Source organism: Petaurus breviceps, unplaced genomic scaffold, assembly GCF_028583685.1.
Source record: "Petaurus breviceps papuanus isolate PSGF00001 unplaced genomic scaffold, PetGlider_PUasm1.0 90804, whole genome shotgun sequence".
In the NCBI taxonomy this organism is placed as follows: domain Eukaryota; kingdom Metazoa; phylum Chordata; class Mammalia; order Diprotodontia; family Petauridae; genus Petaurus; species Petaurus breviceps.
In genome coordinates, this window is record NW_027187348.1 from 12,721,931 (window position 1) to 12,736,290 (window position 14,360).

At 35.1% G+C, this 14,360-nt stretch overlaps 1 protein-coding gene across 1 annotated transcript in view; it reads left to right on the plus strand.

The window, feature by feature from the left end:
- Positions 1 to 14,360, plus strand: part of DNAH7 (dynein axonemal heavy chain 7) — a 326,128-nt gene that overhangs the window by 41,047 nt on the left and 270,721 nt on the right. Inside the window, exon 8 of the mRNA XM_069070242.1 lies at positions 3,620 to 3,745. Within this exon, the coding sequence (XP_068926343.1) occupies positions 3,620 to 3,745 (126 nt within the window). The remainder of the gene's footprint in view (positions 1 to 3,619; positions 3,746 to 14,360) is intronic.

Genomic DNA, 14,360 nt, shown 5'->3' on the forward strand with positions numbered 1-14,360 from the left:
ATACTCATTTATAAGAAACATGTTAGGATTATAGGATGAGGAAGGGATGTTTATTGTATTACCCTAGCCAGTTTCTTCATTTTACAGATATGAAAGCTGAGACCCAGAAAGTCAAAGTGGCTTGCTCATGGTTCCATAGGTAATAGCTGAGAAATGGAATTCGGACCCAGCAGGCTGGACATCTGTGCTCTTCCCACTGTATTACTTTGCCTCTCAGATAAATCCGTTGTTATGAACTTTGACCTATTCCTTAATAAAAATAACTAACCTTTAGTAATGCATTCTTCAAATAGCATTCGTAATTGGAACCAGGTTCATTTTCTTAAGTAACTAGCTCGAGATCTATATTTATATTTAGTTAGTTTTCTTTTATTAAAAATATATTCCGAATTGTTTTTCATGTTTAAAAAATGCCAGAATGAGGTTAGGGAAGGCATATTTGAAGAACATCTAAAAAGATGATGAGATCCAGATGTGCGATTTGATTGGCGTCAATAAGAATGAGTAGTGATGCCAAGCCAAAGCTAAATGCCGATTGAAAAATCCATTAGTGAGAGAATAAAGGGATAAAATAAGTTTAAGTTTGGTATAAAGATGGAATAAAGAGGAATAGAGGGCCCTTAGAATAGAGGGAATAATGATTTAGATCATTGGTCTTCAGATTATTTTGATTGAAAAACAATATCAGTAATTTTTTAAACAGGTGAATATGCTTATAGGGGTGGGGAAAATTGCACCTGTACAGCTGCTGCTGCTGCTATTATGGGTGCCCACATCAGTTAGGTTGTAACTTGTCTTAAAGAACTCATACCCTGGATTAGAAGCAGTGAAGAAAGGTTGGGAGTTTGCTGAAGAGTGTTGGGTTGTAGACACAAGCCCCATGGTTGGCTACCCAGGTGAGGTGAGATGTAACCCATCTTCCCATCTTCCTATTGTTTAGTCAAACACATTTTGGGGTCAAGCCACAGTCACTTTGATGGTCATGTCATAATGCCCAAGGTACCCTAAGCTTTCTGTTTGAAGATTACTTGTTTAGATTATAGAAACTGAATAATAAAAGAATAGATTTCAGATAAGAATGTCAAAGTTAGGATATGTTAACACAGAAAGAATTTATACAAGTTCATGGAGAAAAAAGTTTCAAGGAATTTTCAAAGACAGACTGGAATGTGTCCATGAAAAAAAATAAGAATAAAGGAAATAAGTATAATTGTATTCTGAAATGAATAGGAAATCTGAGAAAATATTTATGGAGTAGCATAGATGATTGACCTTTTCTGTTAGATTTTTGTAATCATTATGGTGTTGAGTCAAAGGATTGAAAATTTGTAGAAAAATATTAGTTTATGTTTAAAGACTTTGATCTAATTACATAAACACACAAATTGCATAGTTTTCATTACAAATATATAATTATAAATGAAGTCAAGATATAAATTAAGTCAAAGCTTCTTTTCCAGATGCTTTACTATAGAGTAGAGATAGAGATCATCTTAGAGTTGTAGTCTAAGACATGAAGCCCATCAGCCTAATCTGGGGCCATGTCTCATCAGCTGTGACTGCTCCTCTGAATTTTACTGATGGATACTATCTCTCCATTTTCTTCCATCTTGAGACCCAAGGTCTTAGCTCAGTATACCTGGTCTCCTGTGAAATTAGAGATGAGACAACGGTCTTGGCACCAAAACTTAAATGGACAGGTTCCAAGGGAGTAACACCGATTAGTGTGAATAAAGATGTAATGCTTTAATCAGGGAACCATCTTACCACCTGATTACCACCTTGCTAAAGTGCACATCATGGAATATGCCCAGAGCTGAGCCTACTACTATTACATGTCACATATACTGTTCTTGGAGTTTGGCTCCTTCCAGTGACACATTTATCTTGGCCCTTTGCAGTAGGCTATGTGTGCTAGAAATACTTAGTACTTTGGAATGACACATCAATCTCTTGCCCTACCATGGTGACTTATTCTGGAGGGAGGAAGAAAAAGAGAGAGAGCCAGAGGATCAAGTCGATCCTTTTAAGGTCTTCTGAACTCCTCCTACCTCAGTGACTAATCCCCCTGGTTGTAGCCCCCACCTCCTGCTGCTGTCATGGGAGGATGGGAGATGCTGTGAATAAACCTTTCCCCAAACTGCTAGCTTGCAGGCTTCAGGTTTATATTGCCGTCTAAGTAGTCTTCACAAGCTGCTCAGTGATTTCCTAGAGCAGCACAGAATCTCAGAATTAGAAAGCAGCTCAGAGGCCATCTATCTAATGCAATCAGCACGTGACCAAGAATTCCCTCTACAGTGTCCTCAGCAAGTATCCCATCTAGCCTTCATTTGAAGGTACTCCTTCAAAGTAGTAGTCTGTTACCTCCTGAAACACTCCATTCTAGTATTAGATAGTTCTGTAAGGAAATTGATCCTTCCATTTAACTAAAATCATATTCTCTCTAACTTCCATCTATTGCTCCTAGTTATTTATTTAAGTGCCAAATAAGTCTGATCCCTCTCCCACAGGAGGGTCCTTCAGCTACTTGAAGACAGCCGTAACCCTAATTCTTTTTTTCTGTAGATGAGATCTGACCAGTTGAGAGTATAGAAAGGGTCATTAAAAGTGCTATAGTTGGGGCAGCTAGGTGGTGCAGTGAACAGAGTGCTGGCCCTGGAGTCAGGAGGACCTGAGTTCAAATCCAGCCTCAGACACTTGACACACATACTAGCTATGTGACCTTGGGCAAGTCACTTAATCCCAATTGCCTTGCCTTCCCCCTCCAAAGAAAAGAAATAAAAAAAAGTGATAGTTCACTAGCCCTGAGAAGTCCCCCTGGTTGATGCTGATGGTGACAGCTATGCCAGTTTGGTTTATTTTGAGCTGTGCAATCACCGTTTATTACCTTGCCACACTTTTGGCTGTGCCTGCACATTCCTGTTTTCTTTTGGACACAGTGTTTTCACAGCCAGTTGTTACGTATTTTGTTTGAGAGGTGAAACTTTTTCCTTGTTCATGCAGTCTTGCTTTCACAGTGCACTCTCTTCTCCAAGTGCTTGTTATCCTGCTTTTCCCAATCGATAACCCTCTTCACTACATTGCAGAGTGTGGTAGCCGTATATATGCTGTGGTCATAGCCAACATATAGCTGAACTTATACTCTTTTTCAAAACTATAAAAATTAGTAAAATATTTTCCATTTTTATCATAAAAGGAAAATATCACATTTGATCTTCCAGTCATTTCTGCTTATTGATATCCTATCCATCCTTTAAGCCCCAATTCAGATGCAAATTCCTTAATTAACTTTTAGTGATGTCCTCTACCTAGAAGTGATATTCCCTCCTCAGCATTTTGTATTTCTCCTATGAATTTATGCTCTATTGCTATGTTATAGTTGTTTGTGTACCTTTATTATTTCTCCTAATAAATGTGAACCTCCTTGAAGGCAGTGTTCTATTTTATTTTTCTTTACATCTCCTTCAACTCCTACCTGGTGTTGTGCACATAGTAGGTGTTTAATATATGTTTAAATTGAATTGTATTTAAAATGTTATAAAGCCGTTGTTACTGAGAAGACTGAATTTTTTTTTAAGTTTTTTGTTTTGATTTGGGATTGTTTTCTCCTTGCCTTTAGAATGGAAATTCTGCCGAAACCCTGGAGGAAGTCTTTTTTTGCAGCTTCCAGTTTTATTAGAGATAATTTAAATGCAATGAACCCAACAATGCTTGCTGTTCTAGATCTGTGGCAGACTTCTTTTAAGTAAGTAATGCCGCTTTTATTAACATTGTTGAATAATGCTCTGATGAAAGTAATACTGATCATCTTTTTGTTAAAATTACCCTATTAAATTGTAAATTACTCAAGGGCAAAGATTGTATCATTTTTTAGCTTTGCTTTTCATTCCTTATGTCTAGCACAGTATTTGGCACATAGGAGCTTAATAAACAATTTTTAAATTTAAAAATGTGATCACAATGTGCACTAATTCATTGTCTTAGAAGGGAAAGTAGCATTTCTGTGCTATGTATCATAAGATCCCCGTAGGTATAACTGTACCACTTAATTTTTACAAAAGGAATATTTACAGAGAAGATCTAGCAAGAACAGAAGAAAAACATATCTCTTTGAGCTGGGGCATCTTCCCCTATACAACCTTGGTCTCTGGGGAGAGTAGGGTAAAATTTAAAGTAGTTACCACAAGCTATTGATTTAATGAAGTTCACTTCCAAATATGGCATTGCCACTGGATGAATTGCTCCCTCATTGTAGGACCTGGCATTGGCTGGGTCAAACAGGTTACTCCTTACTGCAAACTCTAGCACATACTACTGTAGCTGGACCTCTGCTCTTCCAAACTTCTGAACTCTCACAAGGCCCTTAAGAAGACATAGGAACATAGGACAGAGGGGCAGCTAAGCGGGTGCAGTGGATAGAACTCCAGTCCGGAAGTCAGGGGGACCTGAGTTCAAATGTGGCCTCAGACACTTACTAGCTAAGTGACCCTGGTCAGCTCACTTCACCCCAATTGCCTCAAAAGCCAGCCCCATCCCAGATACAAGCTTGTCTAGGGAGCCGTGTGCTCACCTGCTTCATAGTGGAGAGAGAGACCCACAGCAGTTTGGCCCCCTCCCTGGAACACAGACAGGGAGAAAAGAGAAAAAGTGATTTGAATTTTGTTAATAGTTAATGCCTTAGTCCTGTCTTCAGCAGCTATTTGAAAAACTCCTCTTTGCCCAGTAAGTGAAGAAGAAACAGTCATAGATGCTTTGCAGTCCTCATAGGGGATTACATTAGGTACTGATAGACCCCCTTCCTTCTCACTTTTTTTTCCATTATTCCCTTTTAGTTTCTTGACTTTCTGTTCTTATATTTGAATTTCATTATTCTTTTTTCTAGCTCTAAAAAATAATTCTTTGGGGAGTTTGATTGGTAGAGCACTGAATATATAAATTAGTTTAGGTAATATTGTCATTTTTATTATATTGACTTGACCTACCCCTGGACAATTAATGTTTCTCCAAATTTTTAGGTCTGTATTTCTGCAAAGAGAATTTTATAGTTGGATTCATATAATCCCTCACTGAATCTTGTTAGATATATCCCCAAATATTTTATAGATTCTTTAGTTATTTTAAGTGGAATTTCTCTGTCTAGCTCTTCCTACTGGGTTTTGTTGATTAATTATAAGAATGCTGATGATTTACTTGGATTTCTTTTATGTCCTACAACTTTGCTGAAGTTAATTTCACATAATTTTAGTTAACTGTCTGAAGTTCTCTAAGTATACCGTCAACATTCTCTCAACTCTTTTCTTTGTCTTATTGCTGTATCTAGCATTTCTAGCACTGTTATGTAGTAGTGGTGATAATGGGCATCTTTTCTGTACCCCTGATTAGAAAGTCTTCTAACTTTTATCCATTACATTTGTTTACCCTTGGATAAAGACAAATATTATTGACTGTATGAAGGAAAGGTTTACCTATTCTTTTTTAAAAAATTTTTGCTTTTTGTTGGGCAACCGGGATTAAGTGACTTGCCCAAGGTCACACGGCTAGTTTTTGTGTTAAGTGTCTGAGGTGGGATTAAAAAAAGACCTCCTGACTCCAGGGCCAGTGCTCTATTCACTGTGCTACCTAGCCCTAGGTTTACTTATTCTTATAATTTCTAGTTTTTAATTGAAATTGGTTGTTGAATTTTATCAAAGCTTTTTCAGCATCTATTGACATAGTCATATATTTTTATTGTTTATATAATTAAATGGTTTCTTATATAGTCTTTTTTTTGTGTTGAATCAACCTAAAATTCTTGTTTTAGTCCAAACCTAGTCATAGTATAAAATCTTATATGCTGTTATATTTTATTTAGAGTTTTTGCATCTATTTCATGAAGAATATTGGTCTTCCCATCCCACCCCCATTCTCTGCTTTGTCTCTCTTTTAAGTATCAAACCCTTATTTGCATTCTTCAGGACTGGAAAGCTACCTTCTTATTGTTGTAAATAATTTATATTGTATTGGAATTAATGGTTCTTTGAATATTTGATAGAATTTACTTGAAAATCCATCTGGTCCTGGAGTTTTATTTTTTCCTTTGGGAATTCATTTATGGGTTTTCAACTTCTTTTTTTGATATTGGATTATTTAAGCAGTCTATTTCCTTTTTTGCTAATCTGGATGGTTTATATGTTGCACAAGTATTCATCTATTCTCAGTGTTCCGTTCATTAGCATATAATTAAGCAAAATAATTTCTGATAATTTCCTTTATTTCTTCTTTATTTGTTATGAGTTCTCCTTTTTCATTGCTCATATATGAATAATTTAGCTTCCTATATCTTTCTGAGGGCATTATATCAGTCAGAGCATGCTATATATGCTCATAAGGACTGGGCTGTCAGCACAGATTCTTAAAAAAAAGCATGTTAGAAAAAAATATGGCTCTGTGGCCTGTTCAGGGAACTGGATGGCCCCAGAAGGGTAGGGAACTATGTATTCATAGAGAAGGCAGTGGACAGAGTTAGTAGTGGAATTGTAGAAAGTTCTTGTGCTAATCTGGTTGCTATAGGTTATGTGAACTGGCAGTACCAGAATACCTGGTCAAACACAAGAATGCTTAGATTAAGCTTTCTAAGTACAGAAGAATTCTTGTACAATGAATATTTCCTGGATACATAGGAGGATTCTTAGACAGAACAGGACCTGAACCAAAGACCCTTGATGGAGAAGAGCAAACCTGGACCTTGCCGTGCACTGATGCTGTACACTAGGACTGAAGTAAATGGCAAGAGCTTTTAAAAAGCAGAGATTCTAAAATTGTAAAGGAACTGTGTAGAGAGCAGCTATAGATAGTGCTTTGCCTTTCTTACTCTGCATGTGGTATCCTGGTTAAAATTGTTAATGTTCCATTTAAACAGCTAATACTATTAATATTAGTAAATACTATTAGTATTAATGATAGTATTAACTATTAAAATGAAATGTTAGCTAAAAGTTTTAAGCCTTTTAATTTACAACATCCTGACAGAAAGGAATTGGAAAAATTAGGAAGACATAACTATGCAAATATTATTAATCAAGTCATTTACCATGTCTCAGCATAAAGAATACCACAATTTTAACTCCTGTAGAAGTTAAGTGACTTGCTCAAGATCATTTGGATAATAAGTGGCAGATCTGGGAAGGTAAATAAAATAAGTATAGGAAATTTTACTTTGTGAGCTGAGTCACAGGCCATTAATGTAAAATCTTTGTAATGTAATGTAAAAATCTTTGTAATAATGATGTATGTATGAATTGAAGATTCATGATGAAAATGAGGAGGGAATGGCAGGCTTCCACAAATGACATCCTGTAGCAGACCATATCTTAGTTGCACAGTGACTGAAAGTTATAGAGAATATACAATCCTGATTGATCTTAAACAATCATTTGATTGATAACAGAAAAGTAAATGCTCTCCTCCAAAAAGATATCTCCTCCAGATATGTTGATTCCCTGAAACAGCAAACAGATGTGTGTTCAAAAAGCAAATCAATATCAAGCAAAAAATATCAAGTGACTTTCTCCTCTTGGAGATAGCTCTGAGGCCCACTTATGTGATGGGAGAGTCTCCTAGCATAGACTCTATCTACCTATCCACCACTAGATCCCCTCAATTTCCAATTCTTTGCCACCACAAAAAGAGCCAGTATAAATATTTTTGTACATATAGGTCTTTTTCCTTTTATCTCTTTGGGGTACAGACCTAGTAGTGATTTGCTGGATCAAAGGATGTGTCCAATTTTAGAGCCCTTTGGGCATGGTTCCAAATTGTTCTATAGAATGGTTGGGCCAGTTCACAACACCATTAGTAATTCATTAGTGTACCTGTTTTCCCTCATCCCTTTCTGATAGGTATGAAGCGGAGTATCAGAGTTGCTTTAATTTGCATTTCTCTGATTAGTAGTGATTTAGAACTTTTTTTCATGTAACTATAGATAGCTTTGATTTCTTCTTTAGGAAACTGCCTTCGGGCAACTAGGTGGCACAGTGAATATAACCCTGGCCCTGGAATCGGAAGGACCTGAGTTCAGATTCGGCCTCAGACACCTGGCATTTCTAGTTGTGTGACATTGGGCAAGTCACTTAACCCCAATTGCCTTGCCTTCCCTCCTCCATAAACAAACAAAACAAAAAAAGAAAGAAAATTGCCTGTTCATATCCCTTGAACATTTATCAATTGAGGAATGGCTCTTATTTTTCATAAATTTGACACAGTTCCTTTTATATTTGAGAAATGAGGCTTTTATCAGAGAAACTTGCTATACAAATTTTTTTACATTAAATTGTTTATCTTTAGTACCTTTTAGCAAAATGTAATTTCCCTGACTATCTTTTTGCTTTTGCTTTGTTTGAGATCTTGGTTGCTACCCCTGCCTTTTTCTTTTTTACTTTGGTGAACATAAAGTATAGTGAAATATGTTAGATTCTGCTCGGCCTTAATTTTAACTTTGTGCATGTCTTTCTGTTTTAAGTGTGTGTCTCTTTTAAACAATGTCTTATTGGATTCTGGTTTCTAATCTATCGTACTATTCTCTTCTGTTTCATGTGAGAGCTTATCCTCTTCACATTTGCAGTTGTGATCACTGTGTATTTCCCTCTATCCCATTTCTTCTATTTTTCTCTCTCTCATTCTTTCTATCTGGTCCCTCCTCAAAAGTCTATTACACTACCACAAATTTTTCAGTCATTCCCAAATTGATGGCCATCCCTTCAATTTCAAGTACTTTGCTAACCACAAAGAGAACTTCTATAAATATTTTAGAATGTAAGGGTTCTTTTCCTTTTTTCCTGATCATCTTTGGAAACAGATCAAATAGTGGTATTGTTGGGTCAAAGGATATACACAATTTTTTGATTGCTCTCCAAAATGGTTAAATCAGTTCACATGTCCACCAGCAGTATGTTAATGTCTCAGGTTTTCCATATCTCATCCAGCATTTGTCATTTGCCCTTTCTGTTATTTTAGCCAATCTGATAATTGTGAGATGGTACCTCAAAGTTGTTTTAGTGTACATTTCTCTAATCAAAATAATGTTTGAGAGTGTTTTTCATATAACCATGTATAGTTTTAATTTAATATCCTTTGGTCATTTATCAATTAAGGAATGACTCATATTCTCATGAATTTGACTCCATTCTCTGTATATGTGAAATATAAAGTCTTTATCTCAGAAACTGGCTATAAAATTTCCCCCAAAATTTCTGTTTTCCTTCTGATCTTGGCTACATTGGTTTTATTTTTAAAAAATAAATTTATATTTAATATATCCAAAATTATCCATTTTATATCCCACAATGCTCTCTATCTCTTGTTTATTATTTCTTCTCTTATCCACATATCTGATAGATAATATATTTCATGCTCCTTTAATTTGCATATGATATTTCCCTTTATGTCTAGGTTATGTATCCATTTTGACCTTATTTTGGTAAATGGTGTAGAGATATTAGTCTATACCTATTTTCTGCCAGGCTGCTTTCTAGTTTTTCCAGCATTTTTTTTGCCAAATAGTGAGTTGTTAGCCCAAAAGTTTAGAGCTTTGCATTTATCAAACATGAGGTCACTCTAAAGATTTACTACTGTGTATTGTATACCTGGGGTGTATAGGGTGTTCAGGAGGACTAGCGCCTCTGGTATGAGGGCTTGCTGAACCCATTTCAGGGCTGCTCATCTACTTTTGATGTCCACTTGATTCACCCAGTTCTCACCTGTGGCTCCAAGAAGCTGTCACATGCACAATGGTCACACATTAGTGGTAAGCAGTTTTGGCAGATGGGCTGAATCAGATTGAGGGTAGCCTATAGGTCTCAAGCTATCAAGTGAGTTAGGGGTATGTCAACCCAAGCATGTGAAGACTTTCCCTGGCAAAATGTGTGGATAACAGTTTGTTTAGATGTCCACGAAGGTGACTGAAGCAGGTGCTGTGGAATGCTTAGAGCTTGGTCAGGTACCAAAGATGCTGAGGTCCTCCACTTCATCCTGGGTCATCACCAGTCATCTTGACTTTTGTCCTGCCATTGCACTTTGATGACTCAGAAAGAGAGAATGAGGCTGTGTGCAACTCATCCATAAGTCAAGATAACACCTTTATGATATCATCAGCCCTCTTCAAAAAATGAAGGACAAACAATTGTATACCTAGTGTATTCCATGGATCCACCATTTTATTTCTTAAAATAAAGTACTGGTACCCTATAGTTTTGATAATTACCACCTTATAGTACAGTTTAAGATTTGGTACTGCTACACTTACCTTCCTTTACATTTTTTTCCCATTAATTTCTTTGATTTTGTGACTTTTTATTCTTCCAAATGAATTTTGTTATTATTTTTTCTAGCTCAACAAAATATTTTTGGTAGTTTAATTGGGGGGGGTCACTAATAAGTAGATTAGTTTAGGTGGAATTGTCATTTTTATGATATTGGCTTGGCCCATATATATATAATATATTATATATGATATATATAATATAGTATATATGATATATATATATCATATATTATATATGATATATATATTTATATCCATAAATTTGAATCTAACTTTGAATCCGTTATTTGAATCTGACTTTATTTGTATAAAAAGTGTTTTATAATTATGTTCATATAGTTCCTGGGTTTGTCTTGGCAGGTATACTCCTAGGTATTTTATATTGTCTTTGGTTATTTTAAATGAAATATCTCTTACTATCTCTTCTTTCAGGCTTTTTCTGGTAATATATAGAAGTGCCAATTATTTATGTGGGGTTTTTTAATATCCTACTACTTTGCTAAAATTATAAATTGTTTCCACTAATTTTTAGTTGAATTTCTAGAATTTCCTCAGTATATCATCAAATCATCTACAAAAAAGAGAAAGTTTTAATTTTTTCATTGTCCATTCAAATTCCTTTGTTTTTTCATTCTAATTGTTATTGCTAGCATTTCTAATATAACATTGAATAATAGTGGTGATAATGAGTATCCTTGCTTCACTCCTGAGCTTATTGGGAAAGCTTCTTGCTTATCCCCATAACAGATAATTCTTGCTGATAGTTTTGGTTAGATTTTTCTTATTTTAAGGACAAAAAAATCTATTTATACCCAATTCAAGTGTTTGTTGTTGTTTTTTGTTTTTAATAGGAATGAGTGTTGCTTTTCATCAAAAGCTTTTTCTGCATCTGTTGATCTTTGTGATATATTGTTGTAGTCTCCTGGCTTGTACTTTATTTAATATTTTTGCATCAATATTCATTAGGAAGACTGATCTATAAATTTCTTTCTCTGGTTTGCTCTTCCTAGTTTAGGTATCAGCACCATATTTTTTTTTTTAAAAAGGATTTTGGTAGGACTATTTCTTTGTCTATTACTCCAAATAATTTATATAATATTGGAATTAATTAATCTCTAAATATTTGGTAGAATTAACTTGTAAATTCATCTGGTCCTGATGTTTTTTCTTAGGAACCTCGCTTATAGTCTATTATTTCTTTTTATTATTTCTTTTTTTTTTATTTTTAAGAAATCGGTGTTAAGTAACTTGCTCAAGGTTACACAACCAGGTGTTTCTGGGTGGGTGCTAAGTGTCTGAGCCCGGGATTCGATCTCCAGGTCTTCTCAACACTGGAGCCGGTGCTCTTACTTGCTGTGCTACCTGGCCGCCCCTATTATTTCTTTTTCTGAAATAATTTTATTTAGATATTCAGTTTCCTCTTTTGTCAATCTGAACAGTTTATATTTTTGTTCAATATTCTTCCATTTCACTTAGATTATTAAATTTATTGGCATATAATTGGACAAAATACTAATAATTGCTTTAATTTCATCTTTATTAGTGTTGTATTCAGCCTTTTCATTTTTATGCTGATGATTTAGTTTTCTTATTTTTAAAAAATTCATATTAACCAATGGTTTATTTATTTTTATTTTTTTTTCATAAAACCAACTCCTAGTTTTATTCATTACTTTGATGGTTTTCTTAATTACAATTTTATTAACCTCTCCTTTGATTTTTCAGGATTTCCAAGTTGGTGTTTAATTGGGGATTTCTAACTTGTTCTAATTTTTGAAATTGCATATACAATTCATTGATCTGCTCTTTATTTTATTGATGTAAACATTTAAAGACATATATTTTCCTCTGATTATTGCTTTTGGTTCATCCTCCATATATTTTTATATATTCTCTCATTATCACTTTTCTAAATTTATTGTTTCTGTGATTTCTGTTTTGACCCACTAATTTTTAAGATTAGATTGTTTAGTTTTCAATTACTTTTTTATCTATGTTTCCATGGTTCTTTATTGAATATAATTTTTATTATATTATAATCTGATAAGGATGCATTTAATTTCTGCTTTTCTGCATTTGACAATAAAGTTTTTATGCTAATATATATGGTCAGTTTTTACAGAGGTGGGGTGTATAGCTGAGAAAAAAAAATATTTATTTCTATTCCCATTCAGTTTTCTTAAGATGTCTGTCATATCTAGCTTATCTAAGATTCTATTTACCTTTTTGACTTCTTTCTTATTTTTTGGTTAGATTTTTCTAGTTCTGATAGGGGAAAGTTGAAGTCCCTCACTATTATGGTTTTATTATTTCTGCTTGTAATTCATTTATCTTTTACTTTATAAATTTGGATGCTATAGCATTTGGTGTATATGTGTTTAGTATTGACATTACTTCATGATCTATGTACCTTTAACATAATGTAGTTTCCCTGATTATCTCTTTTAATGAAATCTATTTTAGTTTCAGTATTTTTGTGCCTCTTTTACCAAGCTGCTAACTCTCTTTTCATAATTTTCTTGTATCACTCTAGTTTCTTTTCCAGTTTTTCTTCTGCCACTCTTATCTCTTGAATTCTTTAAGGGATTCTTCTTGGACTTGGTCCAATTAGCATTTTCTTTGTGGCTTTATTTATAGTTGTTTTCACATTGTTTTCTTCTGTTGTGTTGGACTTCCCTGCCACCATAGTAGATTTTTTATGGGCAAGTCCTTTTTTGTTGATTGCTCATTTTTCCAACCTATTTCTTGATTTTGAACTTTATGTTAAAGTTGGACTCTGCTCATACAAGCACGGGGAGGCACTGTTTCAAGTTTCAAGCTTTTTCTATGTTACTATTTTCAGAGCTAGTTCTGGGATTCTACAAGTTTTCGGTGTTTCCAAGGCAGTATGATCCAGAGAGCGGTGTGATAACTGCTGTCTTGGTTTGCACTCTGTTTTTTATCTAGAAAAGGGCCCCTGTAGCCACAACATTAATATTCCTTTCTGCCCTGGAATTGTGACCCAGAACTGTTTACAGGCAGTAGAGTTGCTAGTTAGCACCGATTGCACACAGTGTCAGCAAAGGGTCCTCTCTAAACTCTTTTTAACCAGTTGTCCAACCTCCTTTACAGTCTGTGAGCTGAGAGCTCTCAAAGCTGCTGCTGCTGATCTTACAATTGTCTCCAAGACCTCTCACTGGTGCTGCCTTTGTGCTCTGGGCAAGCCCCTACTCTGGTGGCACAGACTCCTCCTGTGGGCCTCCTAAGTTATTTTAGGCTGAAAAAAAAATGTCTTACCCTGACTTTTTGTTGGCTCTGCAACTCTAAAATTTGATTTGAGGATCTATTTAAAGTTTCTCATAGGGGAATATTGGTAGAGTTCAACTGGGCTGTTGCCTGTATTCCACCATCCTGGCTCTGCCTCTTCATGATAAGCTCTTAATAAATGCTCTATCTCATTTATCTCTCATCTCTGTAAAATATTCATTTGAATAAGGTCACTTGAATGGCAAATTATTGTTTCATTAAACCTGTCTTAAACTTCCCTATATCTGTTGAATATACCATCCAGAGTGGTGAGTGAATTTTTTTCAGTCACCCAGGCTTCCAACATTGGAGTCCTCCTTGACTTTTCCCTCTCCTCCATCTCCAAGACTTGTTGGCAAGTCTTGTCAATTCTGCCTTCATTGAATCTTTTATTTTTCTGCACTTACAGCCTTTACTTGAGTTCAAACTCTCATCTGTTGCCTAAATTATTTTACCTTTACCGTTGGTCTCTGAGTCTTTCGTCTCTTCAGTCCATCCTCTATGCAGCTGCCATATTAATATTCCTAAAACATAGATCTGGTTATGTCATTCCTCAGCTGAAATTTTCAGTAGCTTCCAGTTGACTTCAGAATAAAAAAAACACAACCTGGCATTTATAGCTTTCTAACAAACTACCTTCCACCTACCTTTCTGATGATTTCATATGACTTCTCTCACCCTTCATGCCCTCTGACCTGGTCAAAATGGCCTGCTAAATCTTCATCACAAGTGACTTCTTATTTCCTGTTTCTGTGGTTTTGAGTAAATGGCTTCGCAT